A 21,116-nucleotide genomic window follows, 5' to 3' on the forward strand; every position below is an offset into this window, starting at 1 on the left:
CTCGTTATTTGCATACTCTTCTCTACGTGGGAGTATCAGAACAATTACACACACACACACACGCACGCACACGCACACACACACACACATACGGTGCCAACTAACTGCAAATTGCAGCTGTAAATTCCAAATGCAATACACGGTTTTCCCCATTTTCCAGCGACAGCAAAATTTCCACTTAAAGTTGCAGTTATGCAAATGCATTTAGCCTCTATGAGTTTGCGTCCACGTGTAAATGTGTGCATGAGTGTGCCTGTGCCTGTGTGTGTGTGTGCCATGCGTGAAATTTATTTTTCTCTCAATGACAACGCGTGACCAGCAGAGCAAATTAAAGGTGTCCGTCTGGACTAGGAAAATACTTGAAAATGTTAAGCTTATTCAAAAAAAAATGTATGAGACAAAGTCAGTTGCTAATATGGGTCAACAAAAAGTGGTTACCATATTTAAGAGACCAGCAATAAGTAAAAGTTTCTTCTGGCTAAAAGTTTTCGTGACAATGTGAATTTAATAATTGGCCATTTCCACAAGAAGTTTTCCATCCAGCTGTGTCAGCTGCTCTTTTTGCTTGTTTATGTTAAATTTATTTAAAGCTAATTTGACAGAAATTGAAATTCTAACAGTGTGGGGACTATTAAAAAAGAGCACGAAAAACTTTGCAAGTTTGATTGAAATTTGAAACTGAGCAGCAAAATGTGGCATTTACTTCCAGGCCATTAAGGCACAGTGACACAAGCGGCTGTTGAAAAGGACACATGGGTCATGGGGAAGGGCGACCTTTGTCTAAACGTTGGGCCAGAATTTGCTTGTTTGCCATTGTATTGACTTTGTTGTCGCCTCTGCCACTGTGACCCTTGTCAGCTGTTGTGCTAGGGACTGGGGGGAGAGCGAGTGATGACTGTGCCGATAATATCGAGATTGCGATGTGCTTAATCACGGGACTTCGACTACAGGCGAGCAGAACGAATTCAAGCAAAAGCCTTCTTACGCGCAGATTATCATTGTCAAAGCCAAAATCACAATAAATAATTCGGTTTCAGCAGTGGCTGCAAACAAAGCAAGTTCTTTGTCTTTTGAGAGTTTCCAAGAAGCCTGCACTTAAGGATTTGCTAACTTGCAGTTCCTACATATTAAATTCCCTCTTTTACTGGCTAACAAGCACATAAACCAAGTTATAATAGGCCGCATTTTTCTTGCAGATGCTTAGCAAATCTCAACCTGCAGCTAATGAGAAACCTCAATTAGAAACCTCAAGCTATAAATAAGCTCGGACTCAGCATAGACCTGAATCGCCAACAAGCGCAATCGCAAGCAGATTAAGCAATTAATGAGGGGATTGCTTGGGGGAAGCGGGAACGGGGTTTTATTAATCTGACTTATGCTTTTTGGGTAGCTTTGTCATTTTTCACTTTTAATGTGCGCCACGGGGCAAGCCAAATTGCCTCCTACATCAACCAGATGGCCACTTCCAAACAAAAAAGACAAAATCTTATCATTATTGGTATTTCAGATGTTAAATATAATCTGTGAAGAATGCATCTAATTGAGTTGGCATTGAGAAATGAAGGGAAACGAAGCAAACACTTTTCCACTCTTACACGTTGGCCAACTTTCTGCTTTATCATAAGCATTGACACGGCAGCTCGTCCGTTGCCTGGTCATAAAGGTAGCCACAAAATTAAATAAGTCCTGGCACACACACACCTATACAAAAGGGACTACTCCACTTAGGCTGCAACTAACAAGCACATTGACAGTCGTTAAAAGAGGACAATGACAACGAGGACAAATACCGAGCTGGCTGTCGCCAGGATGCGAGAGACATTGGCAACGTTTTATATATTTATGAGCCTCAGAAAGAACTACAACAATAAGTCGACCAATAGCAACAGCACAATGCACAAAAGGTAAACTTCATTTGGTCAAAGAACAGAAGACAATCAAAAGGCGAGAGCTGTTGTGTGTGCGTGTGTGGGAGGGGGCTTCGTATAGCGTTGGCTGGCTTCCGTTTCCGCATTGTCGCTGAATACTATTTCCTGTGGGTAAGCTGTGCCAGTCAGCCAAGACGAGTCAGAACGTCCGTCCGGCAGTTAGTCTGGTTAGTGGCTAATTTGCAAATAGAATTGAGGCATTTAAGAGGGAGAAGTTCTAAGGCGAGCAGCTTTCTCAATTTAATTAAAGCTTGCTCCTTTTGTCTGCTGGTGCAGGTGGAAACATTAACAGAACAATATAACTAGGCAAAGGGAATAATTAACCTCACAGAAGCTTTCGCTTGCTATTTGCTTAAAATCTTAAGGTGAGCAGGCAGATCAGACATATTGAAATTATCTATATTGTTAATTATGTTACGTGTCTTTATTTAAGATGCATTTACCTGTTTACCATAGTCCAACAGTAAACTGCAAAGACACATGCACACAATTTGCTTAGAATAACGAGGCGTATGATTAATGCAAACAATTGCGGTGAAAACATCAAACATACGACCGGTAAGCCACACAGATTTTCTTGTTTTCAGTCACTCAGCCTGTCAGGTCTGCAACATGCAATAAGCGATTAAAATGAACATGAGTAGCTATGATTGTAGATGAGTTTGCTTATGCAAAGAACAATATTAAAGCTACCAGTTTTATGTTTTTGTTGGCTGCAAAATTGAATTCTGCTGAAGTATAAAATGCATGGCAACCGCTGCCTTTCAGTGGTATTTATGGCCACATCCGAATGGTTTGAGCTATGGCCATCGATGGGCCGGCAGCGTGTTTACTCTATAAATATTTGATTTAGTTGCTGCTGCGTCGTTTGTTTTCATAGGCCAAAGCCATATCCCTCAACTGATTTCACGCGGACATGGATCGCATTTGCATGTAATATATCAAGGCAATTAAATTTGATTGACTGGCAAATGACGATGCATGCGTTCAGTTTCTTCATTGGCAGCAATGCAATGAAAATTAATTAATATGTTGAGTATAGAGGTTGATTTTCAAGATGTTGAATCGTTTCTGATCCACACTCACAGGTCACATAAATTATGAGCTCATGGCTTAACTACAGTTCTTGGCAGGCTTCTGCTCGTAAGTCAAAATCATTTGTCATAATTTGCGATGTCGTAGGAGGAGAAAATCTCCCAAGCCAGCTGCCTTCGGCCGTTAAACTGCCAGCAATAACAGCAACAACAACAACAGCCATTAACAACAACTATAAAAAAAATAAAATATGGCGCACATTCGACATGAAAATCGACTGGAAAGCAATTATTTACACTCCGGCAATAAAAAATATGCCACACGCTGTGCCGGCATCACGCCCATAACGCCGCGTCGTATCCCGCCAAAGTTGAGACCTCGCAAAAAAAGCTGAACAAAAAATGTGTCAAAAATTGGCGTTGTAAAATTTATTACCTTTCCTTTTGGCTGCGCCTCTTCTTCTGTGGAATTGCATTTCGCGTGTCCCGACGGGATTTTTATGGCCCCCGCATGAAATTAAAAATGGGGAACTTTTGATTTTTACGAGCTTGGCGCTTTTAAGCATTGAGTTTTCAAACCAAATCTGAAGGCTCAACTCATGAATAGGCCAGGGTTGTGCACAAAAGCTAATTATGAAAATGGGAAAAACTCAAGGCTCGCATACGCCAAGGTCTTGATTTTGACATTTTCAATTTGTTGGCCATCAACAGAAGACGCATAATCAATCAGTCATAATATTTTTTTTCTTTGCTTTCAGGCTGAAATGTTGCAACGCCCGCATTGGCATTGGGCCACATAACGCTACCCCCTTTCAGCATCGTGTGAGTCCGAGAGTCGAGTGTTTCAAGCATGGCGACGGCCACATCAATGGAACTCATCAGCTGCCTGGTGCTGCTGCTCGGCCTGCTTATCCGCAGTGGTAAGCCAGACGACTTTGCTGATGTCCTTCTGAAGTCCTGTCTTAACGAATACCATATTATTCCCTCTGACAGGCTACTGCATAGACTGCTTCAAGTGCGTTTCGTATAACGGCGCCAATAAAGCGTGCGATGATCCATTTCATAATAATTATTCCACCGCCATACTCGAGTCGCCCTGTATGGGCGGTCGCAAGGGTCGCGATGGCCTCTTCCCCGCAACGGCTTGCATTAAAATCGCCGGCTATTATGGTGAGTGATGGGGCAGAGAATTGATGGATAATATGATTAAATTGCAATCACAATTGCAGATGACACCGGCGAGACGATAACAGTGCGAGGCTGCGCCCTGGACAGTGGCACACTCACAACAGACACGGAGCTCATAAGAATGTCGCATTGTGGTAAATTCTACTATGACAACAGGTGCGTGACCCAACCAAGCATATCTTTTATTTTATGGCGTGCATGAATTTTATCACCTGATTTACACAGCTCCCTTATTAGGGTAATAAACTGCGTACTTTGAATTTGTAATAATATTTTATGAACTGATAGAATTACCTGATACGTATTAAGGCAATCTTTTCCGTGATTTCCATCAAGCGATTTTAAACATGTACTGGTTAATATTACATTAAGATTCTGTTAAAATATCGCTGTTACTGACAGATAGCTAACATTATTCATTGCTAGTGCTCTGTTTATCATGCTGTATATTCACCACACTTTAACATACGAATATAATGTTAGCTATTTAAGATACGCTGCAAATGTTACTATGTATAATATCCAACATAGAGCAAAAATGTTAAATGATGATAATTTGTTTAATGCTTTGTCCTCCTTATGTGCACAAACATGATAAATCTCATGATTAAGCCGGCTCTCAGTGTCATTTAGAAGTATTTCGTGTTCCCTGACGTATATTAAATAGCGTGCAACAAAATTCATATGTTACCTTTGTGTTGAACATTCTGACACGTATATATTCCCATTGTCGGAGCCATAACTTAACATTATCTTCGCCACCCATCTTCTGTTTCTTTTAGATACGTACACGGCTGTCTTCAGAGCTGCAGTGATGCGGATGCCTGCAATGACAGCCACCCAAAGGACGTCGAATCCGTGCTACTTAGCATCGCCCTGCTGCTCGTGGTGGCTGCAAGGTAGCAGTAACAACAGCAACTGGAGGAACAACAAAAACAAATGTAGCTTGCATCCCATGAATAATGAGGGGATTTAGCTAAACTGGATGTGAAGAAGCATTTAAGATAATCCAGCTGCGCGAAATATTTGTACACAATTCATCCGCTGTTCTATCTATATCTCTTTCACCAGCTATTGTGTGTCCCTCTCTCTCTCTCACTCTTTCAGTGTCTACAATTGCACGTAATAGTAATTGCACACAAGGATAAAACAGGATAACACGGCAAAAGAACAAAAACAAAGCGAACGTATTTATATGGAATTCATCAAGCAATTATGTGATTTATAAATGAATATTTAACAATAATTGATGAAAAATGAACAAAATTTAAACAACTAAATTAAAACTATTTACTATTAAAAAATAAAAACGCAAAGCGCTGCTAGGCAATTATCGAGTCAAAATCAAAGCTAGACAAAACGAGAATTCAAATTCGATTGCAATTATTTTTAGCGATTAGGTACATACATATTTACATTTTTACTTACAAACTCACCTGTGTATTGATCGACTGTTGTAAATAGATTTATTAATTTGTTAGAAATTGCTGAATTTTAGGCGACAATTATTTAAAAGCTACGAGTATGTCTGAATACTATAAATTAGCGGCCACATAGATAGAGTTGATAGAGTTGAATATAGAAAACTGCGAAACAAGCTGTAAACGAATATGAACAACTATATTTAATTTTAATTATTTAAACGGAAATCATTTTTATAATTAATTTAAGTATGATTAATGTTGATTTCCTTACTGTAGCTAAGCGTAGCATAAATCGTATTGCACAGGTAATCCACATCTGCGACTGTGATAAAGAGCTTGATTCATCAGCTGATTACCGACGGGGTCTGGTATCGCACCAGTGTCTACAACAACTAGAATGATAAGCTTTTATCAATGGTATTACCAATTCTAGAAAAAGTTCCATAAGCAATATTGATTGCCTGCCGAGCGCATAGTTCCCATTTGAAAGTCGAACAGAATGTCTGGTAAGCAGCGGGGCTCAAATTAATAGTCGGTAAAGAACTAACGCTTCCATTGATACTTTGCAGTCCATAGTTGGTTACACTACAGCCACGGCTCCTTGCCGCAAGACGCCGTTGCTGCTGGTCATGACTCCGATGGCGATACCATATTTATCGGGCGTGCCTTCTACAACAACGACATGTTGCCAGCAAAGATCATACCGAACAAGGGCAAGGCCTACGTGGCTTATGCCGGCCATGAGGTGGAGCTGGAGAACTATGAAGTGCTAAGTGGTCACAACTATGTGTGGTTACCCGGTGCAAATGGCGAAGTGCCAATCGGTGCCGTTCCAGTGGGTCGCAATGTGGATGGCGAGGAATTGTATGCCGGACGCGGCTACCATGGCGGCAGCCTAACAGTGGGCAAGGTACATCCCTCACATGGCTGCCTGTACATACCCTACGACTCGGAGGAGGTCAAGATCTTTGAGTACGAGGTTCTGTCGCGCCTCATGCGATAAGCGTTTGTTAACAAATGTTTTTACATAGGTAGATTTTGTACAATAAACTGAAACTTTTATAGAATATTTACTACCGCCTTATCTCTAACTCAATTAAACTGGCTAAGTTACCTACGGCTCAATCTATTTATAGATAGCGCAATATGCCGTCATTTGTCGCATTGTATGATCTTTATGATCAACCTTCACTGTTTCGCAGCTCTATTTAAAATTATTTAACTCAAACCTGGCCCCTAATAAAGGAATTTAGTACCACATCAGTTCTTAGTTAACAAATAAAACGAATTATATAAGAATTAAGTTTACGACTTGCTAAATTACATTAAGCCTAAACTTTTAATTATTAAGTCTAACTAAATTTTACGAACTCAAATGTAAAACCAATAGGACCAAGCTAAATCTATCTGCAAAGCTTAAGAGAACATCAATAGCATTTTATAAATGAGAATTGTTAATCATAACCAAACGAATATAATTACAATTTATAGCTAATTATTGTTCACAATTACACTATTTATTTTTACACAAAGCGAGCTTGCAATGGTTTCCACATTCAAAAGAAAAATATCTATGTAAAAAATGCAAAATAAAAAAGATTGCACACCCTTTTTGATAAGATAACAAAATTTTGCTGAATTCGCTTGCTTCCAATGCAGCAAAAGTATTTAATCAAAAGCAAAATACTAAATAAACCAAGCACCTAATCGGCTAGCAATTGAATCAAATAAAATTCTTTAACACAGTTCACATATACAATTATAAACAAATATAACTAAAAGTAATGAACGACCAAACAAAGTGTATAAAATATAACCTTGAAAGTTTCATGGCAAAACATTGCTAAACATTTTTGAATGCAAATGTATTTAGCACCTAAGAAGTTTATATTTATATTTAAGAGCAAGCGGACAACTAGATAACGCAGCTACTAAAACTAATCAAATTGAAATAAAATTGTTTCTTTTGCATTTAAATGCAGGCGTACAATTTTTTCTAGCGCTAATTAAGATAGAAAATACAAATAAATGTGAACTACAAAAATTTCTAAATAAATCCGCATATATATATATATATATATATATATTAAAATTTCAATATTTTATACGTGTTTAACTAAGTCTATTCATATTTACAGTCTGGTAAACTGGGCGTTACATTAATCTAAAAGACTCTTGACATACGCGGCATCCTCCTGAATAAACTTATCGGACTGCTCTGCAGGCACTTCCACACTTTTATAATTGTCCAAGCCAATTTCATCCTCTTTTCTGTGAACGAAATCCAATTTTTATATGAAAAATGTAATCTACCTATTATCGAACTTACTTGATCAGAATATCCACCACGTTCTCACAGGCCAGCAGACACTCGCTGTCTCGTCCCACTTTCGCCTCCCATTTGTGGTACTCTCGCAGTATTTCATAGACTCCTTTGGCGCGCAGTACCTCGCGGCATCGTCGCGTGGCGCACATTTGCAGCAGGCACTCCAACAGCATTTTGCGCAGGTCCGGATCTGTTTCACGAGTCTTGCTCTCGGGCAGGTACTGAGAAAGTGTTGCATACTACACATAAAATCAGGCATTTGATGAGCTACTCACCTGCAGCTCAATGGGCAGCTTTTCGTTGTCTTCGTCGCTAAACTCTTCGGGTCCGCAAAGTGGCTGCAGTATGGCAACCAATATGTCATCCTGCTCATTCAATATGGCATCATGGTACACGGCATCAAAGCATATGTTTTTGATGATGCCAATGGTGCCACCGCGGCGCACTACGCTCTCCTCAAATGAGGCAAAGGGCAGCAGCTTCTCCAGCAGCTGGTACTTTGGCTGGCAGCACAGCTCCCGCCCGCGAGGCACTTGAGTAAGATTACAAAATATGGGCGCCAAATAGTGGAGCTTGGATTTTTTCTTATTATAATCCAGCTTGGCAAAGGCCTTGGCCAGTTGGGGCAGCGTCGGTTCCAGTGTGTCCAGTATGACATGCACCAGCGACTCGACGCGCGTTAAGTTGCTGAGAACCATGCTCCAGGCATCGGCAAGCTCCGCCTGCTCGTCGCAAATCTGCTTGGCGGCCACACCCACTATGTCAAAGCTCTGTCAATTAAAATGATCAGTGCGTGGTTTGGCTATCAGCGTGCTTAAACTTACGGGCTGCACTTTTTTCGAAAACTCGAAGACTTTAATTGCGCCGGCTTCTTCCGCAGTTAGATTTATCAGACTGAGGACTGCATCCTTTGCAACTGTCGGATTGGCATCAAACGTTAGTCCGAAAATGGCCATTAACATATCGTCTAGCAAGAGAATTGCATCTTTACCCTCTATGCTGCCAGTCAGACCTATTTATATATCAAATATTTATTTCATATAAACATGTACACAAATCTATCTGGAAGCAGAGCACGTGTTGCGCTGGCTGCCACATTCACCTACTTAGTACATGTGTTAAGGCAACTGCTTTTAGATCCAGGCGCTGATTGGGCTGCATGAATTGTATTAGTTCTTTTACATTATCCATTGCTTATATTTATTGCCAATTGTTTTATTTAATAATTTGTATACTTTAAATACGTGCTTAGTGTGACCGTTAGCGACAAACCAGAAAAATGCCGCAACGTGTTCGTATTCTGTTAAGTGGAGGAGCTGTCTGTTATTGTCGATAATTATGTAACGTGGTGGAGTTTTCGTTCACTATAGAAATTTTCTGTTAAACGGTGGTGTTTCTGGTAAATGGAGGAGTTATATCACGTGGAGAAGTTTTCGTTCGGTGGGGTTTCTGATAAATCGAAAGGTTGGTCTAACTGCTAAATATAAATATTTTAATCAAATTATTGGGTGGGCGATGCTCGAGGAGAGTCTTAATATATTGGAGAAAAGCTTTAAACATTTTGTGTTTTCTTAAAGCATTAAATACCCAAAAAAAAGAAATGCTCAAACCCAAGAAATTATAAAATAAAATTTAGGTCAACAGCTGAAGTATTCAAAAAAATTGTACTTTTGTCACGTTACTTTCATTCACAATGGGATAGTATGTTACGACTGAATGACGTAAAGCTCATTGCTATGATATAATCATACCTATAAGCTTCTTATGCTTAACAAAAATGTTGCGTATAATTTAAATTGTTGATTCATATCTGAAAATCGGGGGATTCATACAAATATTTATGTTTTATATTGAAGATTAAAAGTAATATTTAAATACATGTTTGCTATAAATGCAACGGTCCTAAACTGAAGAATTTATGTTAGCTTCAATCAGTATACTATTTATGGCCTTTGAATTGTTTATTTTAGCTTGAAGGAAAAGTTTCTTTTCCAAATTCCTCGGTTTACTTTATTAAATGGTTCCTTTAAAAGTGAGAACTTTTTAGATAAAAAATTATCTGGCTCAGAAGTCTAAAAGAACTTTAACTTATGTAAAGATAAAAACCATTTTGGTAATGCAAATCGAAGAAATGCTCACTTGGATTGAATTGAATTTAAACTTTTGCGATTTCATTGCAAAGAGCTGCGACAACGATACGAGCCGAAGCCCTCACAGCTGTGAAAGGATCAACAATTGCAATTGAGAAAGGATTCGGCAAAAGAGTTTTGCTCGCCTTTGGATTCGCTGAATGAATCCCCGAAGCGGCTTTATGCGCAAAACTTTTGCTTGTTATTTTTAATAGCCGGCAATAATCGTTAAATGTGTCGACTCTGTCCTCGGTGTTGCTGCTACTGCTGCTGCTCCTGCTGCTGCTGCCAATACCAACGTCCCAGTTTCTTTTTGGATGCCAGCTCCGCTGCAGTGGCAACGGCAACTCAGCAGAATACCCTATCCATAAGCTCAGCCCAGTCAGCGTAAAGGGGCGTGTGATGCTGGCAAACTCAACTGAAAATTTCATTTCGTTTCGCAAGAACTCCGCACCGCAGCCCGGAATGGGTGGACCGAAAACTTTTTAGACTTTTTGTCGACTTTTCGCATTTTTAGTTGCGGCCAAGTGGCAAATGCTGGCTCAGCAGTCGCAGAGCGATGGGGCAGGCCTTGGTTGTTGCCTCAGCTCAAAATGAACGCTGCTCGGGAGCACGGCAAAGCTCCAAATGTTAATTTCATAACCCGATTCGTGCACGGCTAACTGTTGTTTTCATTTATTTGCGTTCTATGTAAATTTCATACCCCCACATGCGCGCCTCTTTTGGGCGAGCCACCAGTCAAGCTAATCTCCAGCGAGGTTGGACGACGAATTCCGGATGCTAGGAGCATGCGAATCTACCTGTTTGCTTTTGGTGGGCCCAATGGGCACAGTCCTTGTTATTGTTTTTATAAATATTTAAGAATTCTAATCAAGATCCAGTTGGTTGGACACTCGAGGACACTCGCTAGAGTGAAACTACCCACCCACCCCGGCGACCCCTTTTCAAATGGCACAGAATGTCGTGTTGATTCTATTTCGGTGGCATTTTAATGTCCTGCCAAATGTGCAATTCAAAATACGATTTAAAGTGATGTCAAATTCTCTATATTGGGAAGCTTTATAAGGCATTTGTGTCTATTAAAGAGTACACTTTTCATAACAGAAAGAAGACATAACAATATATCAAGAATCAATATATAAATATTACAACGAATGGAAATAATATGAAAGTACACTCCTCACAGAATTATATATCCCTTATAATTCTGTAAGAAGTGAAATATCATATTAAATATCGTTCCCAAGGGCAAGGAATACAAGTTTGATTATTTTCGCTTAAGTATAAATTGGTCTTACGGTTTTTAAAGATTATAACCGTCTAGGAATGTATGGGATTTAGTATAAATTATAAGAACAGAAAGATAGACACATTTAATTTAGCACGCTATTGAATAAACAATATTTAATTCTGCAAAAAAAAGTATCGCAAATTATTAGTATAAGATACTGTTTTCTGGAAAAACTTCTATGAATTCTTAGACACCCAGGGAACAGTCATACGAACATGAAATTTGACTCACGTGTGGTCCGTCGCTCAATTAAGATAAAAGCCAAAAACAACACAACCGCAAATTGAACGAATACGGCAAAAAAAGAGAGAAGAAATAAAATGGATTCATGAACAAAAACGCCATTAAAAGGGACGTTGATTGGATTTATGGACACAAAGACTTCAGCGCGTTGGGGAGTGCTGCGACGCAGACAGCGAAGACAAAGAAACCTGTTTTGGGCCACGCCTCCGCCGCCTTTGCAGCCGGCTAAATGCCGTCCATCGGTTGGACCAATACCAGTGTAGAGTTCGGCCATAACTTTAATTTGTCGTCGGCAGTCGCGGCACACTCAGAGGCGAAAAAGGTCATAATTAACTGGTAACATGCCAGCCAATCCGCAGTGTAATTAATTTTCAGCATTGCAACTTGTCAGCGTTGTTGTTGTTGTTGGTTGTTGGTTGTTGCCTGTGCTCATTAGTGCGCACTGAACAGGCAACACAGGTAACAGGCGGCTGCTTGGTTATGAAGTTGACATTTAAATTGATTGTCAGCATGGTAGATAAAACTTCTACAAGGAGCGACACTGTTATTCTGAATGTTACATCTGTATTATGAATTATTAAGCAGACTAATATTAGATACATCACGCCGCGCAGTAGAGAAAAACTAATATGTCTGCTTCATAGAAATGTCAAGTCTATCCGTCTAGAATCAATAGATTTGTGGAAAGTTTTTTAAATAATTTGCATGTTTTTCGAATACTAAATACGTAAATGCCAATCCCAGAGACAAAGCGTGCGTTCTAACGATCCTAAATGACAATCCCGAGCACGAAAGGCAGGATATGAATACGGTCGTAAAGGTCGAACGTGGGGCACACGACACGCAAGCCAATTGAATGGTAAAATACAGGAAAATGGGTGCTTGCCATCTCTATTCAAGCTTCTGTCTTCTTGGAGTCGTTCATATTTATGCATTGTACGGACGTTGGATGTTCGCACATCCTGCGTCGGTACACATGTACGTGTTAATATCCTGCCAGGCACAGAGCTTTGTGCGATGTCGTTGTAAAAATAAAATACCACTGCAGTTGCCGTATCCATGAACGGACATCGAAACAAGCAGCAGCAACGTGCATCCAACTCGGAATTGCCATTGGATCTGCAGCTGGGGTTGGGCTAAGAGGATGTGTTGCGTATTCATTAAAACTTTATAATCACCAAACATGAACGATACGTGCTCCGATTGCAAAGTGCGTTATAAGCATATATATCAACGCACATAAGACAAGCATTTATCGTGCATTAACTTTTCGTAGATCTGGCGATGTATCTCAGCATATGTGAATGCTGAATATTATATATAAATTTGTGTTTGTGTGGTGTTTGTACATACTCTATGCCATTTATCGTGTCATTATTAATTGACTCGTTTGTAATAGACCGCAAGTCAATAAGAAAGTAGAGATATTTGCGGCACGCCGAAGATTTAATACCCTTGTAGATAATTGCATTTTGCAGATGAGTATAGTGGGCCACGTAAATACTGAGTTTAATAAAAATATCTTGGAAAACAGGATATATTGCCATACAAGAAACTTCATTTCGACTGACGGCACCTATATGATAGAAATATGAAAATTTTGCGTATATACGAAGAGCTGTATGCTCCGGAACATATACATTTAATGGGGTTGGAGATTTTTTTTAACGCGAATCCCGATGCAACGTACTGCATCCCACCTCCCGCCCAACCGACCGAGGGGCGCAGTCGTGTAACGTACGACACGAAATGCAAAGTAAATATGAAAAAAAAAATATTAAAGAAAAAGTCGATACAAACTACGAGTATGTGTACAAATACAATTACAAATAAAGATAGGACTATCTACTTGCTAAATAGTTTAGAATAGAAGACTTTATACGAGGAAGAGAAGCTTCCGAGCAGAATACTCTGTAATGCTTGTTATAGTCATCACAGAGAACCCTGAACGGTTCATGCAAGGCATAATTAGTTGAGCAAAATTGAAGCGATAAAGGTACAAAATTACGTGTTAGTCTAGTAGGGATAGAGAAATTTAATTGGCTAGTCAACACAGAAGAGTCGATTTCACCAGTAATTAATTTATGAATAAATATTACACCCAGCATGGTTCTACGATTAATTAAAGAAGGAAGGTTAATCAACAGAAGTCTACTGGAGTATGACGGTAACCGCACACGAGGATCCCAATTTAAACCACTAAGGGCAAACAACAAGAATTGTTTCTGAACGGATTCAATTCTGTCCTGATGGGTAGCATATTGTGGTGACCAGATACATGAGGCATACTCAAGAATAGGTCGTACCAAAGATATATAAAGTGTTTTTGATGTCTCCTCATATGCGTTAAACATTTCATGGCAAAATCATAATACCCTCTACAAAGGTATAAAAAGTCGACTGAATATTTAAAAAGTTTTTATATTTTTAAATATCATTTTTAATTTTAAATAATGTTATTTGTCAAGAAATATCGAGAATTATTGATAATATTATATTCATTACTTGAGAGAGAGAGATTGAGAGAGAAAGAGAGGAGGACGTAATAAATAGACAGAAAGTAAGGAGATAAAGAAAGTAAGAGAGAATGCTAAAGAGTTACCAAGAATGTACTATAGAGAGAGAGAGAGAGAGAGAGAGAGAGAGAGAGAGAAAAATGCATTTAATTATGGTAAACGGCAATTTATCTATATAAACCTATGCATATATATTCTTAAAAAAATTACGAAAGTTTTGAAGCTTTTTCTTGAAAATAGCATAGAAAAGAAATTTGCTTTGATAAGGAAAAGATGGAAATTCAAATTAAAATACAAATTAAAAATAATAAACGTACATGGGGAACAAGTATATTTTATAATTGAAAACGAGATGCTGCGGTTGAATTTTCTCATCGTCTTCAATTTATTTGTGAACTGTAAAGGGGACTCGACATAATAATTTCAATTTCCGCATGAATATAGCTATACTTTTTTTGCCTTTCAAACGAATGCAATTTTAAATTTTCCGTTTCATAATTATATTTATGCAAATGCGCAAATGTGCACACTCATGTGAGCCAGGGGCACAAAGTTGAGATGGGTTGGCATGAATATGTACATATACATATATAAATCCATATATATGTAAGAGTGTGTGTGTGTGTGTGTGCTTGGCAGCTTCTGGGTAGAATATAATTTTCGTTTTTAATATTCTCTCGCATGCCCGGAGTTTGTACATTAAATTTATTTATTGGCGCAAATATTGGATCGGATGCCGCTGGCTCGTCTCTTATGCCATTTGCATTATGTGCCCCAACGTTGCCCAGCACTGCAATACATATGTAGACATGCACATGGATGTATTCATGTAGGATGAGGGCTGCTGTAGGATCTGTGGGCGTATACCAAGTGACAACTTGTGCAAGGGGTCCCACTGAAGTTGCAGATATGACAACTGAAAGCGCGCCGAATACCGTCTTGTATAACAGATGTTTGTCTCAGGCCAGAGCTTGGATAGACAGAACCCAGAAGATTCGTGGAGAGCAGCAAATGGCCCGGGCTACAGGCGAAACTCCAACTTAAACTCCGCCTGCTGCCATGGGTGTTGGATGGTGCCTGTTGTTTGCTCAAATGGAATTTCCAAAGTCGTTTAGCTCCTTATTTTTCTCGTTTCGCTTTTCTTAAATGCTATTTCTTTCCATTTCATGCGTCCGCATTCAGACAGCTGCCGTTCCGTTGCCGTTGCCGTTCCCGGAAGCTGCTGTTGCTCCGGGGGTGGCTGTGCGGAATTCCTGAGTGGAATAACAGCCAAGAGCGAGAGCCACAACATGGCTGCCTGCCGCATGACCCACCCCTAGCAGTTCTGTGGCCGCTGCCATTTGTTTACTTTGCCGCATTTCTTGAGCTGCCTCCTTGGGCTTGGGCTGCCAACTGTTTCTTCTTCATCACCAGCAACAGCAGCAGCAACAGCAGCACGGCATCCGCAGTAGCAATAGCGTCTTAGGGTCTTCCTCTGGCCCGAAATGCCATTCGAATAGTTTGCTTAGGTTCATTTTCCCTCACCCGCAAGACCAAGACCTTGGCCAAGCCAGGGACTTCTGCTGGGGTTGGAGCTGGAGCTGGTGCTGAGGCCAGTGGCAGATGAGGGTGAGCACGGCCATTGTTGCCAGAGTGTGCGCTCGTAAAGAAGATTTATTGCGAAGACGCGCGCGTTTCTTGGTCTTGAGAGGGGGGCGCACGTAGCTGGCAGCAAGTAGCATGCCGCAGCAGATTCCATTTGGCCGGGCTGCGTCCCAAGGAAGGAAATTGGGTTTGCTTTTCCATTTCCCGTACCGCCACTTGTCCTCAGAGTTGGCAAGCTACAGCTTACTAAATTGCTTTCTTATGCCCCGACAGGGGGCTTGGGGAGCTGGGCTCAAGAAAAATTACTTCGCTTACGCCAAAGCACAAAAACAAAGATGGTATCTGTGTGCGTGCGAGTATGAGTGTGTGTGTGTGTGTGTGTGTGTGTGTGTGTGTGTGTGTGTGCGTGGGTGGGTATGTGGGTAGATACGAGTATTCCTATATCACATTTCTCACATCTGAGACTAATGCGATTGTATTTTTTGAGAGTTTTTTCTAATTTGCATTTAATTTTTTGCAGCTGTTACCTTCTGCCGGCTGCTTTTGCCTAATTTCAGCATCTTTAAGTCGTTAAAAATTCTAAAAGCGTTTCGCTTAAGTTTAATGACGCCTCACATCGAGAGATAAACATTTAAATGGTCGGATTAAGTACACCAAACGCACTTAATATGCAACAGGATGCCGCTAGGTGAAGTTGCTGTGTCCCGGGCGAAACATCCAAATTCGAGAATGTCGAATTTTAGTTATATTTATGATTAAATACTGCACTAAAACTTACCTAGAAATATTATTAAAACTGTTCTTAAATATTGCAAATAAATGAAATTAAATTAGATTCGACTTTTTTAAAATATCATGAATTATCATTTCGATTATATTTTTGAGAAATTTATCTATTCTTGTATCTATCATATAAAATAAATCGTGTAGGTTATTTTCGTTTTCAAAGTAAAAAATAAAATTTAAGCAAGAAGTAAATGAAATGGATAGAGCATTATCGGACTTATTATTAGTAGGAAATATGGTTTAACCAAAATTGTATTTTCAATTATATATTAATAAATAATAATTCCCTTATGTCTGTTACAGAAGTTTAATGTATTCGTTTATACAAGCAATCCCATGGTTAAAAAATTATGTGATACAGTATACAGAACTCATTTGGGTCTATTATCGCTCCTGTTTATAGCTTATTCAATAACTCAAGTTAATTCAAAAAGTGTAAATCGGCTTAATAGTTTTTGTATAATTCCTAATATATATAATACTATCCGAGTTTTTATACTGATTAGCTGTTACCTATTTTCTGTAAGTTGCTGTATGAGATGTTTGTCTAATTATCCAAGGCAAACGAAGTACCATGTTTTGCCTTCAGCTCCTTGGGTATTAATGTTTGAATATTTTAGCTCAATGCTATTGTGCTCTTAGTTCCAAAATATTACCCTACAAATGCTCAAAATTGTGATCTGCTTCAAGGACAAACTTTAATGTTTTTTGCAGGTGATTTTCGGCAGTTTTTAAGTGAAATGCGACCAATAAAAATGTGACCAAGGTTAATTGCCAGGCACATTAAAAAACACAATGAATCTCAGAAAATTTCATAATTCACGGTTATTACCTTCAGCTGCTTAACTTGCACATCGAATCGCAGGCGAGAGAAAAAACCAAACAGGTAAAAAGGAAGTGAAGCACCTTTTGCAGCGTCCACAGTGGGAATTCAGGTTTATCTTCTTCGTGCCATTTGCAAGAGGTAAAAGAAAAAGGGAAAAACTTAAGGAAAATATTAAAACACATTTCCGAAATTTCCCACAAGAGCAATACAAGAAAATCGAATCCAAGTCACGGCTCCAACAGCGAACTACTTGGTCCGGCTCCACTTGGTTGGCCTGCGCATATCGTTTCGGTTTTTGCGCAGTCTCAGCCACGCTCCTAATCTTGTATGTGCACGCGGGTTGGGGGCAAAGGGTCCTGCGGCGGCGCCGGTACAACGGCCATTACAATAAACAACGAAGCGGCGGTTCCATCGCGATTCGCGTTTGTATCTTCGGATGTCCTTTTGCCATCATTGGTGGAGAAAAAGTCAAACATTTTTTTGCTTTTTTTTCTTTCTGCTTTTGGCGCTTTAGTCGCCGCCTTATCCCTTTGGGATTTTTGCGCCATTAACGTGAATTGCTTTTTCGGGAAATTATGTGTACCCCGCACACAGAAGCTTTAATGTTTTGTAAATTCACATAAGGAAACCATTATCACCTGAAATATGAAAGCAATTTTCGTGCATCCTTTTGGCTTGCAAGTTGTTGTTGCTGCCTTTGGCTCGCTTATCTTCACGCTAGACCCTGTTCCGGCTGCTTGGGTTTTTGGGATTGGTAATGGTATTAAGTATTCGAAGAGAATACTAAAGATAGGTCTCATGGTCTTGGAGAAATCGATAGAAGAAATAAAATGTCTATTTTTAGACAAAGTGAACGATGTAAAGGTAAGTAAATGAATATGAATTTTATTTTAACTGAATGCGGATGATTTTTTGTCATAAGAGGATAAGGGACACAAATTTATTTTTTTAATTTATGAAATTAGAGGCATAATTTTATAGTTTTACCTGCTGCTTCTATAGGGGATTCTCTTAAGTATTAGCAAAGGACTATGCAAAAAAAAGGAATAGACGAAAGGTCAGCTCGCAGCGCAAGAAACGCTCGCATTCTTATAACATAACTATTAATAAAAGAAAGAAAGCAGACACAATTATAAATGAAAGCGTGAAAATATTACTTGAAATCATCAGAATCGCATAGTAGGGTGATCGTTTTAGCTTTTTAATCGTTTTATATCGTTTTTAATCGAAATAATCTACCCATTTCTTTAGGTATCCTCATAGTTAATATATATAATTTCAATTTCATTTCAGGGCAGAAACAGAATGGAAAAATGTTGTTGCTCACTGATAAATATGAAACTGGTTGACAGAAATAAATTCCTGAAAATAAAGGAGTCCCCTCATAATATAATGATCAAGATCTAAAAAATAAAATATGAAGGACGCAACCTCATGTCAAACGTATTGATCTTTTAGCACTTGGATTAAAGTTTGATTAACCATAATTTGCTGGTTACATAAAGGGCTTATTTAAAATAGCTGAGTTGACCATAAACGCTGCTCGATAAACACCGACGGCGCATTGATGCCAATTTTCGGGAGCAACAACTTGAAGTGCAGTACGAACAGCTGAAGGCAGCTGCTGGTGCCGTGGTGCGTTTGTTGGCCAACAGCAGGCAAGCAGAAACGGGAGGGCTATGGCAACTGCTTGCAACATCGTGGTATCGTGTCGTTGGCGCTATTCCGGTGGCCATAACAATTCTCGTAATACTTCGGGCATCGCCGACTAAACGATAATCGCGCGTAAATGCCCCACTAAAATCAATACAACGACTGCGACGACAATAGCGACGAGGACGAGGTCCTTGGTTGCCACAGCGACTGGCTTTCAGTTTCACCTTCGTTGAACATCTCTTCATGTTGCCATCCCTTTCAGCCAGAGGAGCAGCCCCGCCAAATATGGGCGTTATGCACATGCGCTTCCAAGTGCCACGTCGCTTGAGTCTTTCCCAGGCAAAGTCAGCGTTTTCCTTGAGCTGGTTTTCTTTTTACATTTCTTTGGCCATCGAGCAGTCAGAGAGCAACTCAATGCAAAATTAAGTCGACTCCCAAAAATCGAGTATATTTTGGGTTTATCAGCAATGAATACACTTAAAGGAATGTATGTTGTGGGATTGCTAGTCATTGACTAGTTTAGTCGCAAGTAATTTGCATATATAATTAGCAAACATTCAACACATGTACGTAGGCTTTGAATAACTTGTTTAACATGGAATTTATATTATGTATCGTTACAAAATATATACAAAGTTAACTAAGGTGAAGAGTTATTATTCACATGATAGTTGATAGATCTTCAGTTAGTAATTAACTGAATAAATTATTATATTGTATATTTGATATACACAATTTAACGCGATCTAAGTAATTTTCTAAGTAAAATATCTATATATGTGTGTATTGACTAAAGCTTAATTTTAAAATCAAAATATACACAACATAGAAAATAATTTTCATATGAGTTTATTTCGTAATTTAGCTAAGGTTTTTTTTTTAAAAAAGCTCTGAACATTTTTTGTTTAGTTTTTATTTTACTTGAGAAATATGATAAATATTGTAATATAATTGAACATGTTTTATCATTTATTATTAAAATCTCAATTCATGCCTAATGCAGAATAGAATTTCCTTCTAAGCTTTTAACAACTTTTATTATATTATTAGGACTTGCTGTTTGTCAGCTTCACTTAAAAATAGTTAAATTACAATTATTTGCGGAGTAATCAAAAATTATGTTTCACACTGAAAATGCAGCCAGACCAACTGGATGTCCAACTAAACGAGCAACGAGCAACGACAACTGCATAATCGCATAAATATTAATTTGCATTTTGTCAAATGATTTAGTTGCCCATTAAGTCCAATTAATGATGACTACTCAGTCTCTCTCCCTCTTTTTTTTGTGCAGCTCATTGAAATATATGCAAAGAAAATTATCTGAGGAATTGGAAGTGGTTAGCAACCTGCACAGCAACTGGCTGCACTTTAACTGCATTGAAAATGCATTTATTAATTAATTAATTAAATAAATGCGTCTGCGTCACCTGTCGCCGCCATGGGATTAGCTCTAAGTTAAGTCCAGTGCAAGAACCCGCCTCAGACTCAGCCGCAGACTCAGACCAGAGTCCATAGCAGTCGCAGTCGCTGTTGCCGCTTCCCACGAGCTGCCCGCGCATGCAAATCGGACCAGGGCCAAACAGTTGACAGTTTGTGGCCGCAGCTGAGCGACAAATATACGAGTAGCCATAAAAATAGTTTATTGCTTTTAATTACGGGCTCAGCATGAGGCCGTCGAGTGAGTCGTCGTCGTGGTCGCAGCGATTGCTTCTGAGCAGCAGCCATGTAACAGCGGACCAATGGCAGAGCGCATCAGGAATTAACGCGGGTTGCAAGGCCAGTTAGCCAGGAGAGTGCGCCAGCCACTCTTTTGTTTTGGCCTGGTTATTTATTGGTTTTTTAAGCCACCATTTTTTTTACTGTGCCTGCGCCTTCTTTGTAATTTCTTTGAATTATATCTCAATTCGTACCCGGCAATAAATTTGATAAATTTCTCATTTTGTTTACCTGCCCCGCAGAGTTCCTTCGCATGGTTTGGGCCACACCGCCATGTTGCCAGATGCCATAAATAAATGGACGACAGCGCCATGTGCGCAGCAGCGACCAGGACTGGGGGCTGATTAAAATGTTCAGGTCGAGTTCCTTGATCGTTAATTAAGAATGCGGCTCGATCGCTGCGCTGGCGATGCAAATGATAAAAGAAACTGAATTTAAAAGTGTAATTCCACGGAGGCAAACGGAA

General features: G+C 39.4%; 3 protein-coding genes across 6 annotated transcripts in view; 2 read left to right on the forward strand and 1 right to left on the reverse strand.

Annotated features, from left to right (window-relative positions):
* LOC135440974 (uncharacterized) overlaps nt 1-5,788 on the forward strand; it is a 31,992-nt gene extending 26,204 nt beyond the window's left edge. For 3 of the 4 annotated variants that reach the window (XM_064700402.1, XM_064700400.1, XM_064700401.1), the window contains 4 exons: nt 3,721-3,882; nt 3,956-4,132; nt 4,192-4,306; nt 4,933-5,788. In XM_064700402.1, the coding sequence (XP_064556472.1) occupies nt 3,813-3,882; nt 3,956-4,132; nt 4,192-4,306; nt 4,933-5,053 (483 nt within the window). In that variant the 5' untranslated portion in view covers nt 3,721-3,812 and the 3' untranslated portion in view covers nt 5,054-5,788. Of the gene's footprint in view, nt 1-3,616; nt 3,634-3,720; nt 3,883-3,955; nt 4,133-4,191; nt 4,307-4,932 lie in introns of those variants that run through there. The other variant, XM_064700403.1, reaches the window with a different exon arrangement.
* Nucleotides 5,789-5,937: 149 nt separating this feature from the next.
* Nucleotides 5,938-6,641, forward strand: LOC135440975 (natterin-3). The gene is made up of 2 exons (XM_064700404.1): nt 5,938-6,080; nt 6,144-6,641. Exons 1-2 carry the CDS (start codon nt 6,074-6,076, stop codon nt 6,575-6,577), a joined length of 441 nt encoding a protein of 146 aa, XP_064556474.1. The 5' UTR covers nt 5,938-6,073; the 3' UTR covers nt 6,578-6,641.
* Nucleotides 6,642-7,660: 1,019 nt separating this feature from the next.
* Nucleotides 7,661-9,178, reverse strand: LOC135440973 (protein HGH1 homolog). The gene is made up of 5 exons (XM_064700399.1): nt 9,007-9,178; nt 8,725-8,912; nt 8,176-8,670; nt 7,904-8,121; nt 7,661-7,845 (listed from the first exon to the last, which is right to left on the reverse strand). Exons 1-5 carry the CDS (start codon nt 9,089-9,091, stop codon nt 7,734-7,736), a joined length of 1,098 nt encoding a protein of 365 aa, XP_064556469.1. The 5' UTR covers nt 9,092-9,178; the 3' UTR covers nt 7,661-7,733.
* Nucleotides 9,179-21,116: the final 11,938 nt, after the last annotated feature.

This window comes from Drosophila montana, unplaced genomic scaffold (genome assembly GCF_035044405.1).
Source record: "Drosophila montana isolate Dmon_TW-CO22-7 unplaced genomic scaffold, ASM3504440v1 contig_1761_1, whole genome shotgun sequence".
Lineage (NCBI taxonomy): Eukaryota > Metazoa > Arthropoda > Insecta > Diptera > Drosophilidae > Drosophila > Drosophila montana.

Bases quoted from the DNA above. Each gene is read 5' to 3' on its own strand.
- LOC135440973 (XM_064700399.1), bottom strand. From the start codon at position 9,091: ATGGATAATGTAAAAGAACTAATACAATTCATGCAGCCCAATCAGCGC. The intron at 8,671-8,724 runs GTAAGTTTAAGC...TTTAATTGACAG, and splicing joins TTTCGAAAAAAGTGCAGCCC to AGCTTTGACATAGTGGGTGT. The intron at 8,122-8,175 runs GTGAGTAGCTCA...ACACTTTCTCAG, and splicing joins AGCTGCCCATTGAGCTGCAG to TACCTGCCCGAGAGCAAGAC.